We start from the raw sequence: 24367 nt of genomic DNA on the forward strand, positions 1-24367 counted from the left end.
CATTGGGGTTCTCAGCTGCGGCACTGGAGAGAGCGGGAGGGGAAGCGCGGCGGCACTGATGGACGGCTGCCGAAAGCCTCCCCGGGGAGACGGGAGGCCCAGCCTGCGCGTGCCCTAAGGACGCTGCCGAGAGCGGCCAAGGTCATGGCATCACCGGCACCGCACGCGGCCAGGACATCTGGGGCCAGATGAAGCCAGAGGAGGGGAGCAGGAGGTGTGCTAGCTGTGTATCTGGTAGAGGAGGGGACAACCTGTGCCGTGCCCAGCTGTCTTTGTCCCCCAGCTGCCCGTTTCTGCCCTTGCCAGGTCAGTGGGTGAGGGCAGCGGCTGCTTGCGCTGCGCTGTGAGGTGGGAGCGGGCAGCAGCTCTGCGTCCCTGCGTTACAGGATGTCTGCAGGGTCACTTTTTTCCCAGAGCCCTTGGTGAGAGGTGGTTTTGCAGCAGCTGAGCCTGAGGAGCAGCTTTGCTCGGCAGTGCCGCTGTATTTCGGCACGACTGTATCACGGGGCTTCGTCTTTTGCCTTTGCTTTCTCCTCTCGAGGGAGAAACAGAAAAAGCTGAGCTTTGCCGTCTCTCCTGGAAATTCAGGCTTCAGCTTTGCAAATGCCTGGCGGTTCAGCATCCCCACCGGCATCCAGCCTTCACTGCCGAATACAAATTGTTCTTTAAATGTCTCCGACAACTCTCTGCAGGCAGCTTTTGGTGCTGCGAACAGCGCAGGCATCGCATCCGATACGCTCTCCTAACCCCAAACCATCCCAGACAGGGTTCCTGCGCCTTGCGCCTGGGGCTCTCGGTGTCACACCTGGCTTAGTCTGCGGGTGAGGAGAGCAACCCTTCCCCGGAGGGCCGGGCATCGCCAGGGCACGTGGCTGCGGCTTGGCGAGGGAGGTGACGGGGCTGGGCTGCTGCCACAAGCATCGCTCCCTCTCCGGGCCCTCGGAGGTGGCACGAGCTCTGCAGAGCGGCCTCGGGCGTTGAAGTCTGCCCGCTTCATCCTAGCAGTGGGTACCTGGGGAAAGGGGAGAGGAAAATTCCACTTCTAGAGGCATGTAACTTGAGTTTTGTATTTTATTCTTTTTTTCAAGGTTCTGTCAAGCTCTCTCTCCCCCTCCCCGCGCTATGCAGCCAGCTCTGAAGCAGAAGTGTTATTTTCTGCCAATGCAATGATTAGCCTTTCTGCTAATGACCCAAGAACAGTGTCCAAAATAAATGAGCCCAACCTGCTCGTTTTATTAGCCGAATGATTGCAAAGAAAGAGGAAATAGCTGCAAAAACCTTTCAGGCAGCTGGAATTCGGAAGCGTGGTGGAGTCATTGCTTGAAGTATGGAGAGGAGCCATATGTCTTCAAAAAGCTGGGCTTCTTCCGGAGCGGGGAGAGCCCTGATTTTATAAGAGGTGTCCTGCAAGAAGGGTTCTAATCCCCCTTTTGAGAGATGACCCTGCGAGGCCTGGCTGTGGCTGTCCCTGAGCTCTTCTGATTCCCCGTGCTGGGAAGCTGGGGACAGGCAGATATTTCTCCTCCTGTCCACTGCGTCTGGTTTGTGGCTTCCCAAATTCTTTAGGTGCCAGGCGGCAGCGGCGGGATGTTGGTCAGGAAAGTAGCTAATGTGGTGACATACTAAGTTGTTCTTCAGGAGTTGTTCTTATGTCCTTCAGACTCTTCCCAGTGCACGTGGCAAGGTGTGGAGCATCCTTGTTTCACATGGGGAGGGATGAGGAGCAAAAAAGAAAGAGGTGTAGAGGTACAGGGGGGTTTCTGCACAGAAAGGAGGTCTCCTGCACTCAAGCCCCATCCAATGGATTGTGGTGATGCTCAAGTAAAACAAGCGGCCACCTCAGGAAGGGATTTTAGGGTCTGTAAATGGGTTGGGTGGAGAAGAAGGGGGACATCTCGAGGAAGGGTGAAAGTGCAGAGAAGCTGGAGGGCTGGGTGTGACAACCCCCTTGGTTTTGGAAACAGCTTGACCTCTGTGGGGTGAACTCGATCCTCACCTCAGAGGATGCATGCAAGTCTCACATCTTTTTTTGATGGCAGAGAAAAATGTCCTTGTTCCTCTTGTCACATTGAGCGAGGGCAGCTGGAGACCTGGTTCACAATGCACAAGGCCCTAAAAATTGCTGCGGAGGAGGAGGAGGTCATCCTTCCAGCATCCAGCGTGCACCCCGTGCTTCCCCGACCTTCTCCGCAGCACAGCCGATGCGAGCTCCCGCGTTCCCGCTCGCTCGTTCAGCATCGCGGCTGGCGGGCTGGTGCCGTGGGCTGCTCACGGGGTCCCACAGACCCTCGGCATCGCTGGTCTGGGCGTCCCGCTGCCACCCTTCAGCAGGCAGATAGGCAGAGCTGACGTGTGACCAACAGCGCTTCACGCAAATTATATGGCTCTGTGCGTGTGTGTGCGTGTACGTATATTTTGTACTGATCTGGAATCTGAAAGGCGACGTACAGAAATAGGAACCATGACTCCTTTATTTTTTTAATTTAAGCTGTATTCATATATAGCTAGCTTTTTGCCCTTTTCCATTTTATACAGACTTAAGTTATAGCTTGCACTTCTTTCTTCCTTTCTTAATTGGTGGGGGAATTGCTAATTGTATGTCTTTGTTCTGAGAAGCTTCTGGTTTCAACCATTATCTGTGCTGGAAAACATCCTGACAGTGCAAATATTGAAAACGTGAACATGAAGTGGATGAGCAAACGACCCTCGCTCTCTGCGCACCCGCCGATGTCTCATTGCGCCGACGCGCTCCGTCCCCGCGGTTTGGAGGTCGGAGCGAGCGGAGGTTTCACCTGCTCGCCTCGGGCTGCACGGGCGTAGCCGTGCGCCTTGTGAAGCGTTAGCTTGTGCTGATTTTTTACCGTCGTGTTCTTAAACAAGTTTTTCAGGTTAATGCTGAAATGGTTTTGCTTTGGAAGGTGTGATGGTTTGTGACAGTGAGGTGGGGTTTTTTTTTTTTTTGGTGGTTTTTTTTTTTATTTTTTTTTTTTTTTTTTTGAGTAGGGGAGTTTTATTCAGTACTCCAAACCTTCCACATGTGCTTACCCTGTCGATGGCGTTGGAGTCAGTTGGGATGCTCCAGGGATACTGCCTTTCTTGAGGGTTTTGCAGGAGGAGGATTGCTTTTCCATAGGATCTCTGGAGTGGAAGGGATTTGGAGAGGTCATTAAATCCACCTGTCTGACCTCGGGCAGGACCAATAACCCTTTGTCACTGGTGATGGATGTTTCTCTATCCTGTTCTGCAAGACTTCTCTGTGCCCCCCGGCGGTTCCAGCCTGTGCTGGCGCGGATTTGGGCTGGGACTGCGGCTGACCCGAGGAGGAGCAGCCTTACAAACCCCACCAGAACTTGCGTTCCTTCCAGTGCGCTGCCTTCAGCCCAGCTTTGCAGCAGCCTAATATTTCAAATAACGTTTCCAATGTTTGGACTGATTTAAATGAGCAAGTGGTTTGAAGTGATTGATGGAAATCCTTTTCCTGTAAATGTCTTGCTCCGAGGATTTAGCTTCAAGGATCTCCTCCCGGTAGCGAGCAGGAATGCAGGCGGGCGTCCTCCTCTTGCCCTGACCTTGCCCACGGCTCCTTAGTTGCGGACACACGTGTGTGTGGACGACAACAATCTGCTTTTTAAGAAGAGAGGTCTAAGCACTTGTATTTTTCTTTCCAAGGTGTCCTTTGAAAAATGGGACGTGCCTGTGCTCCACGGAGCTGTGTCCGTTCCCCTTGCTCCGGGACGTTTGGTGCCGGAGGCAGGGGGTGGGGAGGGCTGGAGCGGTTGCAGAGACCCTTGGTTCTGGGCTTTCGTTCCCTTGGGCTCCTTTTCAGACTGTGCAAGGCACGTTCAGCGTCTGGTTTGAAAACAGACCCCTCCATCCGGCTTCTCTGAGGGCACCTGGCCAGGCAGAAAGCTGTGAGCTGTGGATGTGCTTTGGGTGAGGGGTGACTCCGGGCAGCCTCCTAAGCGTGCCTCCTCTTCCTCCCGTGGGATCTCTGGTGCATGGGGAGGGCCTTGTGATGGATTAGCTTGGTATCATGATGCCAGACAGCCCCAGCCAGGAGAAAGGGCTCTCCTGGGGTTCTAGTAGAAGCTGCTGTCCACTTGCCCTGAGCTGGTACTCGTAGGTGGTGGCAGGCATTAAAAAAAAAAAAAAAAATGGGGAGAACTCCTGTGTGCAGGGCAGAGATACGGTGCAGTGAGACATTTGGGTTACCGAGCTCTGCAGTGTCAATGGGCACAGCGGATGCTCGGTGTCATTCTGCCGATGCGTGGGTCACCTTGCCCCAGGGAGGCCCAGCAAACGTGCCCAGCGTGGTGGGGTGGTCACCAAGGAGAAAAGGACAAAGCTGAAGCTCGGTGCACGTTCCTCACCCTCTTGTGGGGCTGTTGGTCTTGCTGTTTTCGTTGCTCTGTGTTTGCAGCTGGGAAGCGTTGTGGAGTCCATTGGTCCCTGCTAGTGCCAGGTGTCCCCCCTCTGGTGTGAGGGTGGGAACTGCTCGCTGGTAGTGGCAGAAGTTAATCATGGAGTTGTTTGCTGAGGAGGGTCCTTTGAGATTAGTTGCACTGTTAAAGAGCTTCACCGAGATGTGTGAGGAGGAAAACAAGAGTGGGAAACTGTCTTTTTGTCCTCTAAACCTGGAGATCCCGTTCTGGCAAGACCCATCCGTGGAGGACACGCGGAGCTGCAGCTCAGGGCCCTACGGCAAATCTCCTGGAGCAGCCCTGCCTGCTGCTGACCCTGCCTGCCCTCCTCTTTGGGGTCGCACCCACACTTTAAACAGGCCCAGAGGGTATTTATCTCCCCCTTCCAGACTGGCCGTGTCCCACGGAGAGCACCTACGGGCCAGGCAGGAACACAGTCGCTGAGTGTGTGACTGTACTCACTGGGCGCTCCTGGGACAGGCTTGTCCGGGGCTATCACATTAAATTGCCTGCTGCAATTGCTTGGCTGTCACATAGATTTTTATCTCCAGCGTCCTCTGGAAAGGGAGCCCTGAGCTGTCGCTGGGAATGTTAAAAGGATGAATGTGTTTTGCACCTGGTGATGAGGAGGAGCAGCTTTAGGGCTTGTGACAGTCTGCATCCTCTGCCTGCGGGCGGCTCTGCCTCTTCTCTGGAGGGCTGAGCATCCCGGAGCGGTGGGAGGGGACCGGCATGTCTGCTTTGGCATGGCCAAGCTGCGCTGGTGGCCGGAGGTGGCTCAGGTCCTTGGCTGAGCCCCAGGATGAGTTAGGAGAGAGGCTGTGGTGGAAGCAGGGCTTGGTAGGGCAGAGGGGTGGGTGTGCTGCTGCTTGAAATGAGGATACGGCAGAGAGAGCAGAGCCCTGGGCCTTGTTTTCTTAATTGTTTTCTTGCACATAGTGACTCCGGCCCAATTTGGGCTCCTGAGGTCCTGTTTGTGCTGGAGCTTATCCCAGACCTCTGCTGAGGTTGCCAGGAGAGAAGCGCTTGTTTGAAAACTCCTTGGTGGAAGACATTTGCCTACTTTGGAGGGACAGTTCCCTCCGTTTGGCTGGGCGGTACTGGCTGTCCTCTCTGTGACATCTCAGATCCTGGGCTTGGGTATGTCGACTAGACCCGCAGAGTCATTGGCTGGCCCTGGAAAATCCCTGCTGGGCTGGAAAGCCTCGAAACCCCAGGGAAGGTCAGGATGGGGCTTTGCAGCAGGAGGGATTGAAGGAGGACAATGTCGCCTTGGCCACAAGTGAAACTCTTGGTGAATGCCATCCCAGCGTAGGGTTCTGTTGTTCAGGGTGGCGGCTAGCAAAGAGTGAAGAAGCTTCCTTGTTTTGGGTATCGCCCTGCTGTGGTGGCACATGGGGCACTGATTTCACTGGGTCTTGCATCCAGGTGCTCTCCAACCATGGACTGGAAGGTTGCCTTCACCTTGGTGTTCTGCACATTGGCTGAGGGCTCCCTGAGCTGGGGGCTTCCACCGGGACTGTGTAGGCATGGACCAGAGAGGTTGAACCAAGTTTCCAGCATTTGGTCTATACAACATACTAGGGATGCTGTTCTTTTTTTTTTGTTGTTTGTTTTCTTTTTTTGTTGTTTTTTTGTTTGTTTGTTTTGTTTTTGTTTTTTTTTTTATCTTCCTTTGTCCTGTGGGAAATCACTCTACCGCAATGAAAGCCTGAAAGGGGGTGAGATGCTGAGGACCAAGAGGTTCTTTATGTTTGGAACAAGGCGGGGGTTTGCAGGACAGAGGAGCCCGTGGAGATCAGTGCTGCCTCTTAAATGGATGCTTTTCTCTACCCCAGGGCTCGCCGCCTGCCTTCACTTTGCCACCCAGGCAAGCTTCTCTGGGAACATACGGCTGTATCTTCATCTCCCATTCATGCTTCCCCCCCCAGGCAAGGCTGTTTCTTCTGTAGGAGGCCAGGCCTCCTCTGAAGATGGAGCATTGCATGGGCTGGGCGTAGCTTAGATTAGACGTGCACTTGTGAGCCCAGCCCAGCTGGCGCCACGTCAGGGTGGGTTGGATGGAGCAAAGCTGGGCGGGAGGTGGTTTTCCTGCCTCCCAGAAGCTGAAAACCAAACTGTTGGGGGGTGTGAGTCATTGGAGGGGGAAGCAGACCAAAGCTCAGTGCTCAGTCTGCATCAGGAGTGGCAAGCAAGGAGTGGAGAGGTGCTTCGTGAGCTGGAAAGTGTGGGTAGAAGGGCTTTATTAGCTCCATTTGAAATATTTAATCTGCAATCCCATTTAGCTGTGGAGTCTCACTTTATTTTAGCTTTAAATTTAGATTTTCAAAACAGGCCTGTCAAATTGGTGAAAGGAAATTTGATTAGAATATGGCAGCAGGATTGAGATCTTTGTTTTTCTCTGCGTGCGATTTGGCTTGGAGATCGCTCGCAACCAAAAATACCTGATTGGAAAGTGGTTTCTAGCTAATCAACACTTTCCAACTGGGGGGGGGGGGGGGGTGGGGAAGAAGAGAGCATAGTTGGAAAATTCCTGCCTCTGGATCCCCAGCCGCCCCTCTGCAGGGACACGGAGGGTCGGGCTGCGGTGGCGTTGGGGATGACTCAGGACTGGAGGGAACGCAGAAGGGGACGGGATGGCTTCGTGCCTTCCCCTTTCCTGCTCACTGCTGTCCCCGTGTCTGGGTTCAAGGGTTTGAAGTCCCTAAGGACACTGGTGGCCGAGCCTCGGCATGGCCCTGGGAGCTGCCCATCACGTGCCTGGGCTGGGAGATGCTTAAATCAGGTTGTGGTTGGCCCTAACGAGCCCCCGCTGCTGCCACTTGATGGGTGAGCAGAGATGGGTGCTGCGGAGAGGGGAGCCCCGTGCCGTGGGGCTTGTGCTGCCGTGGGGGGCAGAGGGCTGGGAGGGGGTGACGGGGGGGCCAGACTGGCTCCGAAGTGGCCACCCTCACCCAGTCCCTGCCTGCTGCCGGGGACGGTGCCGCCTGCCATCGGTGACCGCGTTCACCGTGCGATTATTCACAGATGCTGCAATTACGCTGGCGACACCGTGTCAAAATCCTCACGGCGGCATTGGCGTGCGCGCGGGACGGGAGGGGGTTATTAGCCTGTTATTATCCATTTACCCAGATATCCCAGCTAATCAGCTTTCAGATGGGGAGAATTAATTGGTTTCGTTTGGAGCGCCAGGCACGTGTAATTGAAATGAATTCTTTCCCGTTTCCAAATGGGCGCTTGCACGACCGCCGTTGGATGGGGAGGGGAGGGCTGCAGCCTTCCCATCGCAGACCCTCACGGCGCGGTGCGGCTGGGCTGCGGGGAGCCGGCTGTAATCGCAGCGCCCTTCCATCCTCTCTCCATCTGGGAAGGAGCTCTCGTTTCTCCGTGGACGTGCTCCAAACCCTCTGCTGAGAGCGAGGCAAGGGAGTGCCGGTCCCAAAGCGTCTCGGTCCCTCGAGGCGTGTAGAGTGATGGGTACCAGGGAGCTTGGCAGGCTGTCTTGGTGGCGCGCAGGTGACATCACTGTGATGCTTGCTGCTTTCTGTGTGCAAGGGCGGCAGCTGGGGGACGGAGGCAGGAGATGAGGGTTCCCAGGGCTGGGTGAGCATGTCTGGGATGCTCAGGGCTCTTGCCAGCTGCGGCAACTCTTTGGGATAAACCCAGTTTTATGCCCCGGCTGTCGTTTATGCTGCTCCAGGTCCGACCCGGGATTTGCTGCAGCAGCGGGCAGGAGGTGTCCGTGCTGGGTGGGCCCAGATCTGGGGGGCTGAGCAGTGCCCTGCAGCCAAGGTGGAAGGGGTGGCAGCCGGTGACCTGTCCTGCAGGAGATGGCACCGATCCTGCCTGCGGGGATGCAGGGAGAGAGCATCCAACACCCTGATGCATGTGCGGTGCTGAGCGAGCCCACCGGCCCCCCAAAGCCTCCTGCCCATAGGCCTCTTCCTGCTCTGGTGCCAGCTCCTCTTAATTAAAGAGCTGTCTGCTCTTCACGAGAACATGGCTGTAATTGGAGCTGCGTGCAAGGAGTGCCGCTCGATTTGTGCGAGCAGATGCGAAAGCTGATGGCTCTGCGCGGGTCCTTGTGGAGAACAGGGACGCGCTCTGAGTCCTGCCCCGGGGGCTGCACTGGGGTGGTCCCCAGGGCGTCACTTCGGGTCGGCTCTGCCACATCCTGCTCTAGCCGGGGCGCGGGCTGGCTTGGTGATGGACTCGGAAATAGCCGTAGGCTTTGAATTCAAGCTGTTGAGGAGAGCTGGAGTGCCCCAAATTGCTAGTTGTTCTTCAAAATGTGCAGGTAAATGTCCTTTTGGAAGTGCCACCACCTTGGTACCTGTCCAGAGTCATCCTCCCGTAGCTTTCTACAGGGGAGGGATGTAGGTAGCAGCCCTGGTTTCTTCTTTGCTCTGCTCCCACCATCCTTAGTGTCCCATATCCGTGTGGAAAGAAGGAGGGACTGGAATTGCATGCTCCCAAAGCCGCAAGTGCTTTGCGATGGGGACTGTCCTCTACGTGTATGGAGCTCTGCAGAGCCGAAAGGGCTCCGGCTGCACCCCACGACCCCTTGGCAGATGCAAACCTGGCTTTTGCCCCCTCCCAGCCTGGCAGCCGGATGCCCTGTGCTCCACGCTTGCAGCTCTGCCTCCATGGCAAGGAGATCACTGGCCTCATCCCCTTCAAAGCCGCTTGAAAACAAGCGAGCAAAACAAAGCTGGTGTGTTCCCATCCTTTTATGTTCTTCAATCAATACAGCAAGAGGGCTGGGTGAACGAGTAGCGGGGTTTTGGCGAAATGGCTTAGCGTGGTCTGACATGCTGCGGAACAAAAAGGTTCCTGTGGATTCGCGGGTGTGGAAGCGATGAGCTGTATGGCAGGAAATCTCCTATCCCGATGGATTTTCTTTTTCACGGTGCCGAGCCCCGAGTTCGTTTGGAGGCATCACACCGAGGGCTGGGTAACGGGAGCTCTGCGTTCGTGGACAGGAAGATGGAAAAGCCCTGAAACACCTGATAAATTTGTTGTACGTACACAGTTCCAGTGAGGTTAATGGGAGTTAAGTGTATGGTTAAGTGCGGTACTTAACTGGGCTCTTAATAACCCGGCGGGAATAGCTGTGGTGTTTTTGGAAAAGGAGGTTTGTGGGCTTGCTGAGCTTTTGATCTTTTCTTTAAATCCGAGCCTCGGATCCGCCTGCTCCGTGATGCGTGACGGGGGCAGTGCGTTTCTCAAATTGCATGTCTGCAAATTGATAAATTCCTTTTATTATTTTTTTTCCTCCTGGTGTGCGGTGCCCCAAGTACCAGTGGAGACTCTTCTCGGCGTACGGGGAGCTGTGGTGTGTAACTCCTGTAGCCTGAGTTACGACGGCCGGAATTACCGACGGCCACAATTACCGACTGCCTTCAGGTGCCAAACGCTGCACAGACACGGGCGTGGAGCTTTTATCTCTGTTACCTCCCTCCCTCCCTGGAAAACAGTTGTTTGTGTCGCTGCTTTTCAGAAAGACGTTCATTATGCTGAAATATTTCTGCTTTAAATATGGAAAGGCAGGTTTTTTTACACAATAGGCTGGATCATTCCCAAAGCAGCTGCCAGCTCTGGGCTCAGTAATAAACCTTCAAAAAAAACCTCGCCACCAAAAAAGAGCTCTTCCCCTCCATTTCTGCGTGCACGATAGCACCTTCCCATCAGCTCCTTTCTCCATAAATTGGTTTGAGATGTCCATAAATAAACTCTCAACCCTTTCCCCTGTCTTCACCCTGTGTAGAGCAGCAGCGGCACCAACGCAGAGGAGACCTGGCCCCTCAGTGGGGCTTGGAGCTGTTGGGCTACTCCAAGAATTCCCCGTTCCTAAACCCTGTGGTCAATTTTTTCTCCGTGTTTTGTCATCTTTTCTGGACAAGTTTCCAAGATCTGGCGGTCCTCAGAAGCTGGCTGGTTAATTGAGCAGAGAGGGTGTTGTACCGCGTCACTCAGCAGCGCTCGGAAGCTGGAGGCACAATGTAAATTGTGTTCGTGTTCCCTCATCTGGAGATGTGCAATTAGATTAATTTTTTTTTAATATATGCAGAATATACAGCGGGAACAGCATTAATTCGCACTAATGGTTGTGAGATCCACTGAGAATTAACTGCGGTTTTTTGTAAATTAGTGAGGAAGCGGATAAACACAACTCTTAAAAAAAACAAGAAAGGTACTTCTGCAACAGCAGTACGTGTTACTCGTTTATCTGACAAGTGTTCTTTACTTTTAATTATATTTCATCATTTGCTTGCAAGTGCTTTGCTGGGAGATGCTGTCATGATCCTGGGAACGTGAGACCTCGCCTTGGCGTTTGTTAAACCTTTGTTGGGAAGGGGTGAGAAGTGGCTGGGTAGCTCGGGTGTCCCGCGGTGGCTGTGATTTCGGGGGTGCTGTGGTGGGTGCTGAGATGCTCTCCTGCACTCGCTGCCCGAACAAAGCAGATATACGTGGGGCAGGAGCAAAGGGAAGCACCTGCGCCGCGTTTTGGCAGGGCACTGAGCCACAGAGGTGCTGGGGTTTGTGGGTGGTCGCTCAGGGCATCTGAAGTCAGCCTGAGGTTGGGCCAGAGGCTCCAAGAAGACGTGCGGCTTCTTGGAGTCTTTTTTTTTTTTTTTTTCTTTAAATTAGCGAGTTTAACTGCATCTCTCCTTCACCCTGCCACTTCTACACGCCTTTGCTGTGGCTGATACCAGTGCTGCTGTGGCTGCTGGGGCCAGCTGACCAGCAGGTTGGCTTCTCCTTCAGATGCTCGAGGGAATATTCTGCATTTTTTTTCTGGAGGAAAAGGCACCAGCACAGGCAGAAGCTCTGGAGAAGTTTGTGGTCACTCCTGGGTGGTGGGTGAAGCATGAACGTGATAAAAGCAGCTGCAGAAAAAGAGCGGTGCGGCTCGGCCAGCACAGCCGCGCGCGTTGTGGCAGGTGCTCTGCTGCTGGATGGGGGGCTGCATGGGTGTAAATCCACAGTTGGAGGCAGGAAGGTCTGGAAAAACCTCGTGAGGTGTTCCCACAGGCAGCACCGTCTGTCCCTGCAGCGGGAGGAGCGGAGCGTGGAGCCAGGCGGCTCCGGGCTCCTGTGGGACCGGCTGTCCCTGCCCAGGGATGTGAGGATGCAAGGTGCCAATCTGCAGGTCCATTGGAGGGTCTGATTAAGAGGATTCCCCCAGTGACCATTCTGCTCTGAGATATGGGACCTTCTGGAGGGAGGGGAGGCGGGACGGAGATGTGCTCCCCGCCATCAGGCAGAGCAGGCACGATCAAGCTGTTACTGGTGATTTCGGTGGAAACCAAGCTGAAACTGAGCCTTGGGAGAGGACTTCGTTGCTCTTCTCTTTCATGTGGGAAGGTACTAGGGCCACAGAGGGTCTCCCTGGTCCCCCTCCGTGATACTAGGTGGAGACCCAACCCTGGGCACTCTCAGCCCGCAACACGTCGTGGCCCTGGCTTTGAGACCTCTCGTGTGCTGGAAGACTCTTACTGGGGATGTGGTGACTTTTTTTTTTTATTTTGAATCAAGATTATTTTTTCTTAATTCAAGTGGATTTTTCCTTCCTTTTGGAATACGGCTAAAATGCAGTTCAGGTGCTGGCTGTGAATAAGCTGAGCGCGATGAACGCGTGGAGGCACGGTGAGGAGGAGGGATGGGGCTTGGTAGCTGAAACTCCTTGAGGAAAAAGGAGAAAAAAAAACCAAACAAAAAACCCCCACCTTTTGTTTTTGTCTCAGCTTTGCGCTCAGCCAGCCTGCCTGCATTAGGGAAACGTGAGTGCAAATGCAGGAGACTTTATGCATTTTAAAATCTTCCCTCGGAGGGCAGGCCCCGGGTCGGCAGGTCAGCCGCTTTAGGTGAGCCGTTCAGCGTGCGTTCAAATCGCCGTTCGTGCGATCTGCGCCCTGGCTTTCCATCAGGTGCTTAATGAAATCGCTCCAGCCCTCCCCTTTCAGTTCATGGCAAATAAATGCCTTTTTTTTTTTTTTCTTTTTTTTTTTTTTTTTTTTTCCCTTCCCCCATCATAAAAATGGGTTAGGAGTAATTTTGAATTGTTACCCTAGCAAGCTGTGCCGCTCGGGATGCGCAGGCGTGTTGGGTGTGATGGGGTTTTGTGTGTTTTGGTGCTTGCGTCCAGCCCGTGCCTGGGAGACGGGTCAGATAAACACTTACAGGAACACGGCATCGCGTGTCCCAACGGTGCGGAACAGCCCGTTGGCAGCTTCACTCCCGCTTTTTGTTTCCCATCCTGCATGGCACAGCAAAACAAAATTCAGCGTGGCTTAAAAAAAAATAATAAAATTATATGGAAATGTGACTTTTTGTCTGACTCGCTGTTTTTTCTTTAGTGTGGAAGAGTCAGAGATTTTAAAGTTATGGTTCCCACAGCAACTCTAACTCCGTCTCCCGTGCGTGTGTTACGCTCTGCGGGACTGTGTGTGCGATTAGATTTATGCCCGGTGCGTGTTTGTACGGCGTGGCGAGCGGAGCAGTCGTGCACGACGGATTTGCGTGGGTCTGACGGAGCGATCCCACGGCAGCTTTCCTTTCCAGCCCCTGGGCCAGACCCCTGCGCTCCCTTACACCAGTATAAGCCGTTTCGGGGAGGGTGGTTCACCGGTGCGGTCGGCTCTGGGACGGGATGGGTGGTACGGCACTGAGAGCAGTGACAATGGAAGACAGAGTCCCATCATTGCTGGAGCTCAGTGGTGGTGTAAGAGCCATGGAAAAGGGGGGGGAATTAAAAAATAATAATTTTATATATATATATATATAAAAAATACAGTTCTCTTTGGGCCACAACTCGAGCAGCCATCCCCACTCAGCCAAGCGTGGAGGCGTGTGCGTTGGTCTCGTGGGCTGTAATGGGAATTAAACGCACATTTAGCGTTAAGCGTGTGGTTAAGCACCTTGGTGAAGCGGTGCTTGAGTGGGGATTTGGAGCATACAGTGGGAAAATGCTGTATTTTTTAAAATAATTTGCCCTGTATCATTGCTGTCCTTATGGGGAGGTGGGGCTGCGTACTTTTGTGTGCGGGACCAGATCCAGATCTTTCTGGATTGTTATTGTTATTATTTTTGTCTCGGTGTTCATCTCTTCCTCACTCACCTTTGGGCTGGCTTGCTGTCTGTCCTTGGTCTCCTCCTCAAGCTCTGCCTCGGTTTCCCTGCCCGATGCCCGTGAGCCCGTTTACTGACCCCCGCGGTGGGGGTAGGTGCTGCCTGGGGGTGGCTGTGATTCACGGGCGGGGTGGGCAACACGGCACCCGGACAGAAGCTGCCTGCTGTCAGAGAAGGCTGTTGGAGGAGGGCAGTTGTCGGGACCCCTGCGTCCCTGAGGCGTGCCAGCACTGCTCCGTGTTTTGGGCACTGAAGTGTCCCGGCTCTCCCAGGTGCATCGTGCTTCTTGCAGTTGTGTTTCTCCTGGAGCGATCCTCGGCAGCTTCTCCTGCCGCCGCCGCGGATGCAGGAGGAGAGCAAGCATCTTCCCATCCTCGGTGAACGCTGTTGCTTCTCTTCTGCTGGCAGAAGCTGTGTGAGGACCAAGCAGGCTGGATCAGGTCTGCACCTGCGTGGGAATCTCCCGAGGCAGAATCCAGCGCCTTCCTGAGCTCCAGGTGCTGCTGCTCCATTTCTGTCCGTGAGCCCAGCTTTCCTCATGTAGATGTGAGTGCTTCTTGCAGCCCTGGTTCTCTCCTGTCCTCTCCTCCTCCTCTGCCAGGCTCCAGTAACACCTCCCTGCCACGATGTGCATTAGTGGACGGGGTGATCTAGGGTCTCTTTCTTCTGCCCATCTCCTCTTATCGCAAAGCTGAGGGGATGTTGGCATTTCTGGGACCTGTTCTGCCTTTGTAGACTCGGTTGCGATGGGCTGGCACGGATGGACACAAGACGGGGAGGACGGAGAGGCCGAGATGCCCTGGGTGCAGAAACCTTGATTCTGCAGGAAGCAGCCAAAACTCCCCCGTTACAGGGACGACAGCCAGAGGCTGGTGTTATCCCTTCTCCAGGGACATCTGTGACATCCTGTCCCCTGCCCTGCTGTTTCTGTAAAGGCAGAGGGATGGTGTGGCATGTGCAGGTTTGTCCTGCGCCCCAGGAGGGTGCAGAGGAGGTGGCGATAAATGGCAGCCCACAGGAGAGGGAAGCCCATGAGAGATGTTTGCTGAGATCAGCCTTATTTTTCATTGTTAGCGATCAGAAAGAAGGTGCAAACAGCATGTTAATTAGGGTTTGCAGAAGAAATATTTAAATTGAGAGGTGCAGCGAAGAGAAGCAGAGCAATAAGGCAAAGGAGTCGTGGGGAGAAGCTGCTGTGGTGTGAGGTTTGATCTGGAAAGGGCAGAAGCAGACGCTGTGCAACCCAACATGTTAAATGTGGTGTTTTTCTTCCAAAGTTGTCCTCAGCGTAGCTTGGTTGGGGTCCTGGTGCAGGGTCTGGCTTGGCAAAGGGACGTGCTGGCGGGACTGGGAGGGAGAGGATGGACAGAGCTGGGGTTGCCCCAGTCGCTGACGGGCATCTTCTCCAAGTCCGGCTGCAGCAGAGGGTTTGTTTGAGAGGACTGATTGCCAATTAACAGACACTGTTATAACGGCTATCGTGGAGAATCCCAGCTCTACTTCTGGTTGTGGTTTGCCCTGGGAACGTGGCCTCGGAGGATCTGTGCCGGGGACGAAGCCTCTGCCAGGTGAAACGGCGTTTGAAGGGTCTCTGTGGTGCCGCTGGCCATCGATTTAGTTAAATTAATTAGAAATCCGTTAGCTCAAATTACAGCATGGCTAAAACCTAATGCAAATGTTTGCTACACCTGCTTTATCGTAGCCCTCAGTCACGGCTGAGACGAGCAGGGAGAGGTTTGTGTGCGGAGGTGCCGAGGTCCCGGGTCCGGTCCGTGCTGGTGACATCTCTAACGGTTGGTGTGCGTTAGAGGGATGTGCCGTACCTACTCATTTCTTTCCAAGGTCTGGTGACGATTTCTGCATCTGGGTTGACCTAGGAGGGGATGAAATGTGTGAAAGAGGGATAAGATGCTCTAAAGCTGAATGGTGTGACTCATGGAGAAACACGGGGAGGAGAAAGTTGGAGGGGTGGAAGACCAGAAAGGACTATGGGGTCATCTGCTCTGCCCTCCTGTGCTGCACAGGCTGCAAGAGTTCCCTGAAGCTTTTATTGCTCGTTGGAAATAAACCATGACTTTTCTAAAAGCATCCAAGCTTGATTTAAAAAAAAAAATAAATAAAAAAATAAAAAATGGCAGTGATGGATAATCCACTACAACCCTTGGCAAATTGTTCTAGTGTTTAATTACCTTCACAGCCAAAAAGGAAAGAAAGGAAAAAGTACACAGTGTGAAGAGCTGTGAGGATCGGGTGGTTATTGCGATACCTGTTTGCTTACCGTGGCTCGCCCGCTGGGATGGCGCGGGCGATGTGATGCTCTGATGCTCTGGGAGGGGGGTCCCGCTCGCCTTAGCTCTCCGAAGGAGTTTTGGCCAGATCCCAGAAGAGCGGCAGGATTCTACATCTTTAATGTCTTTGGTAGGGAAGGGTGGTGGCTTGTGCTTGAAGAAGCACGTGTATCGTCTTGCTGCTCAGAAATTGTTCAGCATCTCAGGTGCCCAAACAGTGGTCGCCCTCCAGGCTGGCAGCTTTGCAGCCTTCGTAATTTTTGTGTTATCTCTTGGGCTTTGAGGTGGCTTCCTCCATCGCTCTTCCTTCTGTGCTTCAAATAAGTCCCAGCCTTGCTGCTCCCCAGCTTTAGCTGAGGTTTCCTTCAGTGCCACCAGCCCTGCAGTTCTGCACATGTGTGGGTTATGCTCACCAGCCCTCTTCTCCCTCCTCCTCCTCTTCCTCCTCTCCCGTGGGTTGCAGGGCACACAGGAGCGCGGCGGGAAGGACATTTCGCGGGAGAATATGCATGTTCACAGCTCAGAGGATTAAAGGCCCGTGTTCTTATCGCTGCAGAACAGAGTATTATAAATCCAGCCTTAGAATACCAAATCCCCGCGTGGCTCGGCCATTGTTTGGGAATATTAAAAAGCTCGGAGACAGAAATAATCAGTTTCCGAATGACACATTGTCAAATAAAACATTTCTCATATTATCCCTTCCTTCCCCTTTCTCTCTCTGCTCCCTCAGTTGGATAATTTAACATGAAAAATAGATTAAAATGAGGCTGGCTTGAATGCCTCCGAAGTTTGACTCCCCGTTTCCGCCCCCGCCCTCCCCAGGAAGCTCTCCCGGCACGCGGTGTGGTTGAACAGCCAGCTGCTGGCGCGGGGTTGTGGGGTTGGGGATGGACGGTGCGCGTTGGAGCTGAGCTGCCTGCTGTAGGCCCACGCGTGCTCAGCCGAGGGGCTGGCATGGGCACCCCCGGCTGTTGTCGCGTGGAGCTGGGGCCGTTGGCTCAGCGGCTGCTGGAGCTGAGGCCGCTGGCTCATCCCCAAAGGATGCGGGAGCCGGGGCTGGGCTGGGAGCCCTCGGCTTGCTGGAGCTGACCCTGTCGTTCCAGATCCTGGAGGGGAATGGCGCAGCCCTGTGTGCCCAGGCATGAGCGATGTCCAGCTGGGAGGCTCAGGGGCTGGGTGGTGTGGCCTTGGAGAAGGCTTTTCTCAGTAGTAGCGTCCGTGAGTGTTGTTCTGAAACCCTTCTGTGACGCAAGAGCCCTCGCTTTGCCAGAAGGATGCCAGCGCACAGGCGGGACCTGATTTTGCACTGTGGTTCGTCATGTTGAAGTTCATGGCTCTGCTGTGTCCTTATCACTGGGTTTCCATTTTTGGAGGGTCTTATGTGCCATGGTTTTTCTCCTGCAAACTGAACTTCCACGGAAATAGCCCCACTTCGGTGCCGGGGGTGCGGGTGGCTCACGCTGGGGAGCGGCTGTGAATGCGCTGGGGTCTCCGTGCATCACACGCTGTGCAAACCCGGGGAAATGCGTTTCTGCTCTTCCAGGTTGAGACGCCCAGCTGTTTTTTGCTTTTGAGCATGGAAGGCCAGGTAGAGTCCTCATCCCACAGTGCTTCAGATGCTCCTGTACTACAGGCTTGAACCTGGAAGGCTTAGTGAGCTTTGCTTTTCTACACACAGAGATCCCCAAGGATCTCCTGGATGTGAAGCTGCCTTTCCCGATGGTGCATGTCACCTAGATTAGGGAAGTCAAGCTGAACAATATCATCCTGAATCCCTGAGCCCTTCTCCCATTAGTGCCAATTTGGGGGAAGAAGTGGGACGATTCTGATGGGAGATGCTGGCCTGGGCTTCTCTCTGTGGTGGGTCATGGTGCCAGGGTGGTCCAGGGAGGCATCTCTCCCCCGCTCCTGCTCCCGAGGTCTCTCCCCCAGCTACCTCATCCTGTGAGCTGCCATTTTCCATGCCACCTCTTCAGAGCTGATCCTGTTTACGAGTCAGAGCCGTGCTCCGGGTACAGCATGGTGCTTTGTATCGAATGCAGATGAAATATTTGCAGGTCTGTGCTTTGGTTTCTGTGCGCTCTGTGAAGTTCTGGGCTGTGGCATCCCCCGTGCCGAAGAAACCCCTGCCCTGCCTGTTCTGCGTCGCGCTGCAGAGCCCCGATTGCTCACGCCGCTCCTGATTTACGTGCCCTGCTTTGCTTGTCTGCCACGGGAGAAAATTGCTCCGGCGCTGGGGAGATTAAGGGGCTGGAAGCTGGCACACGCGCAGCTCCTGCCTGCGTGAGGCTGAATTTCACCTCCAGAGCAGCCGGAGGCACGGCTGGCTCCCTTCGGGAGGAGACACCGCTTCCACGGACACATAGATATTTAGGAAATCTATTTTTTTTTTTTTTTTCCATAAAGATTTTTTTTTTATGGTCGTGTAGTTGGGAGCTGCACTGGATAAAATTTGGAGGTGGGGGAAGAGGAGAGCTTTGCAGAGAAGGTCTTGATCTGGAACACGTTGTGCTGTGTCCCCAGGCCTGCAGCTGACGTCTTGTTGAAACCGTGGGCAAATCGCAAGCAGAGATGGTGGCCATGGGGTAACCGTGCCCTGGGGAGCAGCGGTGCCATTCGTTGCACCGTCGTTTGCGTGAAACGTTGTTGTGTGTCTCAGCTGAGCACCATCACTGCTCCCGCGATGGTGACTGGGTTGTTCTAACGAGGTTTTTCCTCCTACATAGTGGGATGCGATTGCCTCCTTGCCCATCTACCCGTGCGGGGCTGGGGGGGAGCCTGCCCACCTCGGCCCCTGTGTGCGTGGGTGGGCTGGGGGGACCCAAGGGTGCATGGTGAGAGCGAAGTCCCTGGAAGAGCGGGCAGAATAACTTGGGCAGAGCTGCCCTGGGGGTGTCACTGTGCTGTCCCCAGCCAAAGGCCACCTCCAGTGCCCCACTGCTCCAGCCTGTGACGTCCTGCCCGAGAGGTGGCTGCTCTGGGAACTCAATCATGGAGCATTGATGAAAGGGTGTTCTGGGGTGGAGGAGGAGGAGGTCCATGGATGCTGGCCGCAGCACCTCCCGACCCATCCCTGAGCCTTCTGCATCTCCTGACCCACCCCCGTGCATCTCATCACCCGTCCTCATGCCCTGTGCATCTCCTGACCCGTGCCCTTTGCTCTCCTCCGCAGGGTGGGTTGATTGCGCTGCTGCTGCTCCTCTTGGTCTTCACGGTGGCTCTCTACGCCCAGCGGCGCTGGCACAAGCGCCGCCGCATCCCGCAGAAGAGCGCCAGCACGGAGGCCACCCACGAGATCCACTACATCCCCTCAGTGCTGCTGGGCCCCCAGGCCCGCGAGAGCTTCCGCAACTCACGCCTCCAGGCCCACAACTCGGTCATTGGGGTGCCCATCCGCGAGACCCCCATCCTGGATGACTACGAGGACGAGGAGGAGGAGGAGACGCCACGGCGGGCAGAGCCCAGCACCAGGGAGGATGAGTTTGGCAGCCAGGTGACACGGACGCTGGAGAGCCTGGGCCGGGGTGGGGAGGAGAAGCCCGACTATGAGAAGAAAGGTTCGTGGCTTTTCTCTCTCCTCTTTTCCTCTCCCTGTCCTTCACCGGGGGTCTGTCCTGCGCAGTGCCACCTGGAGAGGATGGCTCATCCATCCAGGAGCTGTAGCTCCTGTGGCTACAGCTTGGCTCTGCAGGCTTTGGTCCTCAGCTGCTATCTCCAGGGTGGTTTGCAGACCTTGTCCTGGAGCTGCCCTTCCTGATGGGGGAATTGCCTTTGGGTGGTGTTGTGGAAACTGAGGCACAGTATCTGTGAGCGCTCACCTGCTCTTGCCAGCCCCGAGGACCGGGTCCCGTGGTCTCACAGCACTCCCTGACTGTGCTTCACTGGTGGTTTGGGTGCTGTAGGAGCGTGAGCTGTGTGCTTGGGAGCTCCGTGGAGGTTTGGATTCATGGGATTTAACTCTGTCTCTGTTGTCAGTATCCTTTTCCAAAACTGGTCTCCCATTTCCAGTGATGAGATGGGAAGCTGATGGCTCTGCTTTCAGGCTTCATGATGGTCCTAGCGATGGCAGAGACCTCAGTGAGACCCCCGGCAGGTTACGGGATGCCTGGCTGGCGCAGCAGAGCTGGCGTTGCCCCAGGAGGGGACGAGCCACGGGCCACGGGCTCATGCAGCGCCTCGCGTGGGGCAGGCAGAGGCATTCCTGCTGCTCCAGCTCCTGTCTTCTCAACAGGATGGGAATGCTAGGATTCATCCCAGCTCCTTGCCGTGAGCGGGTGCTAGCCCATGGGCATCAATCAGGCCGGTCTTTGCTCTCTAGGCAGCAATGTTCGTCGCCTTGCTGTGGAGTAGGGCATCATTTCTGGGAAGCAAAAGTGTCGGTGCGCTGGGGCTCCGCCAGCCCGCTGAGCATCGGTGCTCCTCGGAGAGCTGCTCCGTAAGGCTGGATTTTCCACTAGCGGCAAAACATCCCCTGCGCTTTATTCTCTGAGCAATCAGACAAATGATCCCGTCGTCACCCGCAAACAAAGTCATCAGGGCAGTAGATTTAAGGCGAGCCCACGGGAACCCTGTGCAGAGTCGGAAATGGCAGCTCAGAAAATTCTTGTTGTGGGAAGAAGCGCAGAGCTGAATTCCCGTGGGGCTGGTGGATGGACACGGACCCTGGATCCCAGCCGTTTCCCACCCGTGGTGCTTGGCCCTGCTGTAGATGGTGTGGCAGGCACAGTGTTATCCGGTGTCTGTGGGTTAGAAAGAAGCCTGTGCCATTCCATACGTGTGGGTTCTGCCCGTCCCTGTGGTGCTGCCCGTGCTTGCAGGGTATAATACTGGATAACATCGCTGTTATAAATCCCTTGGGAATAACTGCAGGGAGCTGGGCAGCCAGAGCTTGGCTGGGGTGCCCGTTCCTGAGCAGGCGAGGTGCTGCGGGTGCTCTGTGCCTTCCCTGAAGGTGCCGGGCCGGGATTTGGTGCAGCTCTGCTCCCTTTGGGGTTCCCCCCTCCCCGAAGCCCTGCCCAGCTCAGGTGAGATCGCTCTGGGTAGAGCAGCCGAAGTCGGTGGAGACTTTGCGTGGCTGAGCATCGGAGCCGGGGAGAGCCCAGCTGATCCATCGCGCCTGGAAAGCAGGTCCCTGCACCCGCGGCGGCCGTAAGCCCTGGCTGAGGTTGTGTTTCTTCCACCCTTAAAGCGCTTTTTACTCTTTCTTATTGTCAGCAAGGTTATTGCGGCGGTGATGGGTATTGCTGCTCAAACAAACGCAGAAGCGCCCAGTGCTCCGTCTGCCGTCCTCGAATCCCTGTGGGCATCCCCCTTGGTGTAGGGCTGGCTGGTACCGGCACGGTGTTCAGAGATGTTTCCCCAACCCTCTGCTCAGGGAGAATGAACAAATGAAAGCCTTCGTATGTCGTAACTGAGCTGCCTTTTTTATTCTTTCATATGTTCTTCTTTGTTTTGCCTTTCTATAAATTATTTAGCGTTGTGTGAGTGGGGAAGACAGCAATAACTACATTTCAGTCCTTTTCAAAACATAATAGTAAACAAGATCTAGGGCAGAATATTAAACTATCTGAGGGCTTCAGGAATTGGCAATAAAGAGCTGCTTACACCGACTGAAAAATCCCCCAAGCTGGGGCTGCGTGCTGCCTGCGGGGCCGGGCTGTGAGACATTCACAGACGCTCCCACCAGTTCAGCGCGTGATGCTGCTGGGCTTCACACCTTGGATGGAGACGGATTTGTGCCTTGCCTGGTCCGATCCTTCCAAACCGTGCCGGTTCACCGTGTGTGTCCTCCCAGATGGTCACTTTTTCCTCCTGGATGAGGCTTTGCTCAGGGAGTCAAGCTGTGGTGTGTGCTAGTTGCTGGCCAGAGCCTCGATCATCAGGGACAAGGTGGCTGTAGTTCAGATCTGGGATTTTTACACCAGAAATATTTGTGCTGTGGGCTTTGCACTCTGACCTGGCTTGCACATGGATGGGAAGCGTGGTGATTCAGGAGGCGTTGGTGGTGATTCAGGATGTGTTTCACACACCAGTGCTCCGACCTGCCCACGAGCAGCAGACGCAGCCGGGATTCCCGCGGGGATGCGGCAGGTGGGGTGGAGAAACTCTGCAGTTGGTGCGAGCAGACACCGCGTACCTGGAGATCCCCAGGGGCTGGGAATCAGTTCTGCAGGCGCAGATTTGCAGGTGGATTGGAGATGGGGAACCCAGCTGTGGAGCGTGGCCCTAGCTGGAGGACGGGGTCAGCCTTCCCTGCTGGAGTTGCCGGCTTTCAGTGCCATCACCAGGGCTGGGCAAGGAGCTGTGCTTGCATCCCGGGGAGTCTGTCAGCACCCAAGGGAAAAGCTCTCCTTGCTGCTCTTGCCGTGTAGCTCTGTGATAAGACATCAGCTGGGACTTGTCAGCGGGCTCCAAACGGTATCGTCGCTGGGGCTGTCACTACAGGCTCTTTCAAGTGTCACTTCCCAGCATTAATTACCAGGGATGGCAAATCCGATGAAGATGGAGCGGTTTGACTCGTCCTCCACCTGCCTGCGCCGCTTGCTTTCCCCCGCGCGCCGCGCAGTGATTGATGCGCAGGTGCCAGGTTGTGCCGGCGGCGGGCGCCTTCCATCATTTGGGATTCCTGCGTCCCATGGCTGTCAGACGAAGAGTGTGAGCTTTTATTCCCCATATGGAGCTTCTGGATGTACCAGGTCAGGCAGGGAATTGCCCTGGGTGACCGCTGCGTACGGCTCTGCAAAACGGGAGAGAAGTCCGTGCCCGGGAGGTCGAGCCGCACAAATCTCTGTTTTACAAATCACAGGCAAGCAAAGCTGGGCTTAGCGAGCCAAACCTTCCTCCCGAATCTCGGCAGCGCTCCGCAGCGACGTGGATGGGAGGGCTGCTCCCGCGCGGTGCCGGAGCATCTCAAGCTGAAGCCCTAACGCAAACAAAACAGGGGAGCAATGTGCTGAATAATGACATCTCGCAACACGCGCGTCGGAGTGATAAAGTTAATGAAATTACAGGTTCTGACCTGATACCGGGCTCTGCTGCGGGGAGATAAACAGCAGGGCAAAGATGAGATGTTTATTTCTCCCTAGTTGCAGTTGTAATCTGGATGCGCTGTGCAGGGCCATTAACATTATTACTGTTATGCAAAATCATTTTTGACTTGAGGGGAAAAAAAAAAAAAAGGAAAGAAAAAAATCCCCCAACTCCCTAGAAAATGGAAAGCTGACAAAATTAGAACTGCAGCAGGAGCACAGACTGACCCGGTGACATTCACAGAGCCCAGATGAATTTAGACAGAAGAAAAATCCAAAGCAGTTTAAGAAGAAAAGTAGTCTTTTTTTAAAAATTATTTTTATTAATATAATAAAATGAAATGGAGCGAGGAAGGAGGCAATAACCAGGCGGTGCTAATTAGCCAAAAGAGCCCTTTGTGCCCGTGTGGGGAGGGGGCCGTGCCATCTCCTCACAGATTTGCGTCTCTGGAATCAGGTGGTCTCCCAGGGTTTCGTGCCCTGTGGGCGTGCACGGTGCCAAATGGGGTCTCCTGGTGTGGGGTGCGGTTCCTGGGTTCTCGATCTTTGCTGTGGAGACCCCTGTGTCCAAACCCAGTCCCTGTGCATTCTGCGATTAAGGGGATTCGGGTAAATTCACGCAGGTGATGTCAGTGTCCTTGCTGCCGCCAGGACCCGTGCATCATTTCTCTGGGTAGTTTCCAGTCCATGCTCCTGATTATTTCTGCTCGCCTGCCTTTCCTGAGCAGATGGCCTCAAGCTCCAGCCCTTTGGGAATTCTGAACTTACTTTTATCTTTTAACATACCTGGCTCGCATCTTTACTGCCACGGTTTCATCCTGCAGCGGCAGGACCCCTTTGCTGCTGTCCATCAGGTGCTGTGTGGGGGGGTTTGGTCCCCAGTCCGTCGCAGGCAGCACCGCTACATCCCCAGATGGGACATGTTGGAATTGTAGAGATGGAGTTAATAAACAAGGGCAGAGAACAGTCCAACGAGCCTGAGTATGGGGTTACCCACAAGTTGAGATTTTGCCAGACCAGATCTCCCAAGGATCAGTGAGAAGCAGAACTTCAGCCTGGTGAAAACTGAGCAGAACATCGAGTATCTGCAATTCCAGTCCTGTGACAAAAGACCCATCTTTATTTTCTCGGTTTCTTTCATGTTCAAAGAGCGAACTTTTCAAGAGGCCTTCGTGCTGGCTTCACAGACTCTGCAGTCTGGGCATGGCCTCCAAGTCTAGACAGGAGACAGGAGTTATTATCAATGGTACCGATGATTAATACTGTAGGCATATCAAAGGAATGGTTGTGCAGTCATCTTGCATTCATATCTCCTGGACTTTCTTCTCACCTGATGTGTTAACTTGGGCAAACCTCTGAAGTTTCTTTTACTTAATCCGGGGATGCTTTTCTCTGTAGTGATAGCGAGAGGCTTTTAAGCATGCCTGAAAGATGGTCTTGGCACCTAGAGAGAACCTGGAGGTGGAGATCCAGCTCTGCTCTGCTACTGGCTGCTTTG

At 54.5% G+C, this 24367-nt stretch overlaps 1 protein-coding gene across 2 annotated transcripts in view; it reads left to right on the forward strand.

The window, feature by feature from the left end:
• Positions 1-24367, forward strand: part of ASTN2 (astrotactin 2) — a 329274-nt gene that overhangs the window by 63847 nt on the left and 241060 nt on the right. For both annotated transcript variants that reach the window (XM_086763491.1, XM_086763492.1), the window contains exon 3: positions 19014-19398. In XM_086763491.1, the coding sequence (XP_086619617.1) occupies positions 19014-19398 (385 nt within the window). The remainder of the gene's footprint in view (positions 1-19013; positions 19399-24367) is intronic.

The sequence above is a fragment of the Chlamydotis macqueenii genome, chromosome 20, assembly GCF_036417535.1.
Source record: "Chlamydotis macqueenii isolate bChlMac1 chromosome 20, bChlMac1.mat, whole genome shotgun sequence".
NCBI lineage: Eukaryota > Metazoa > Chordata > Aves > Otidiformes > Otididae > Chlamydotis > Chlamydotis macqueenii.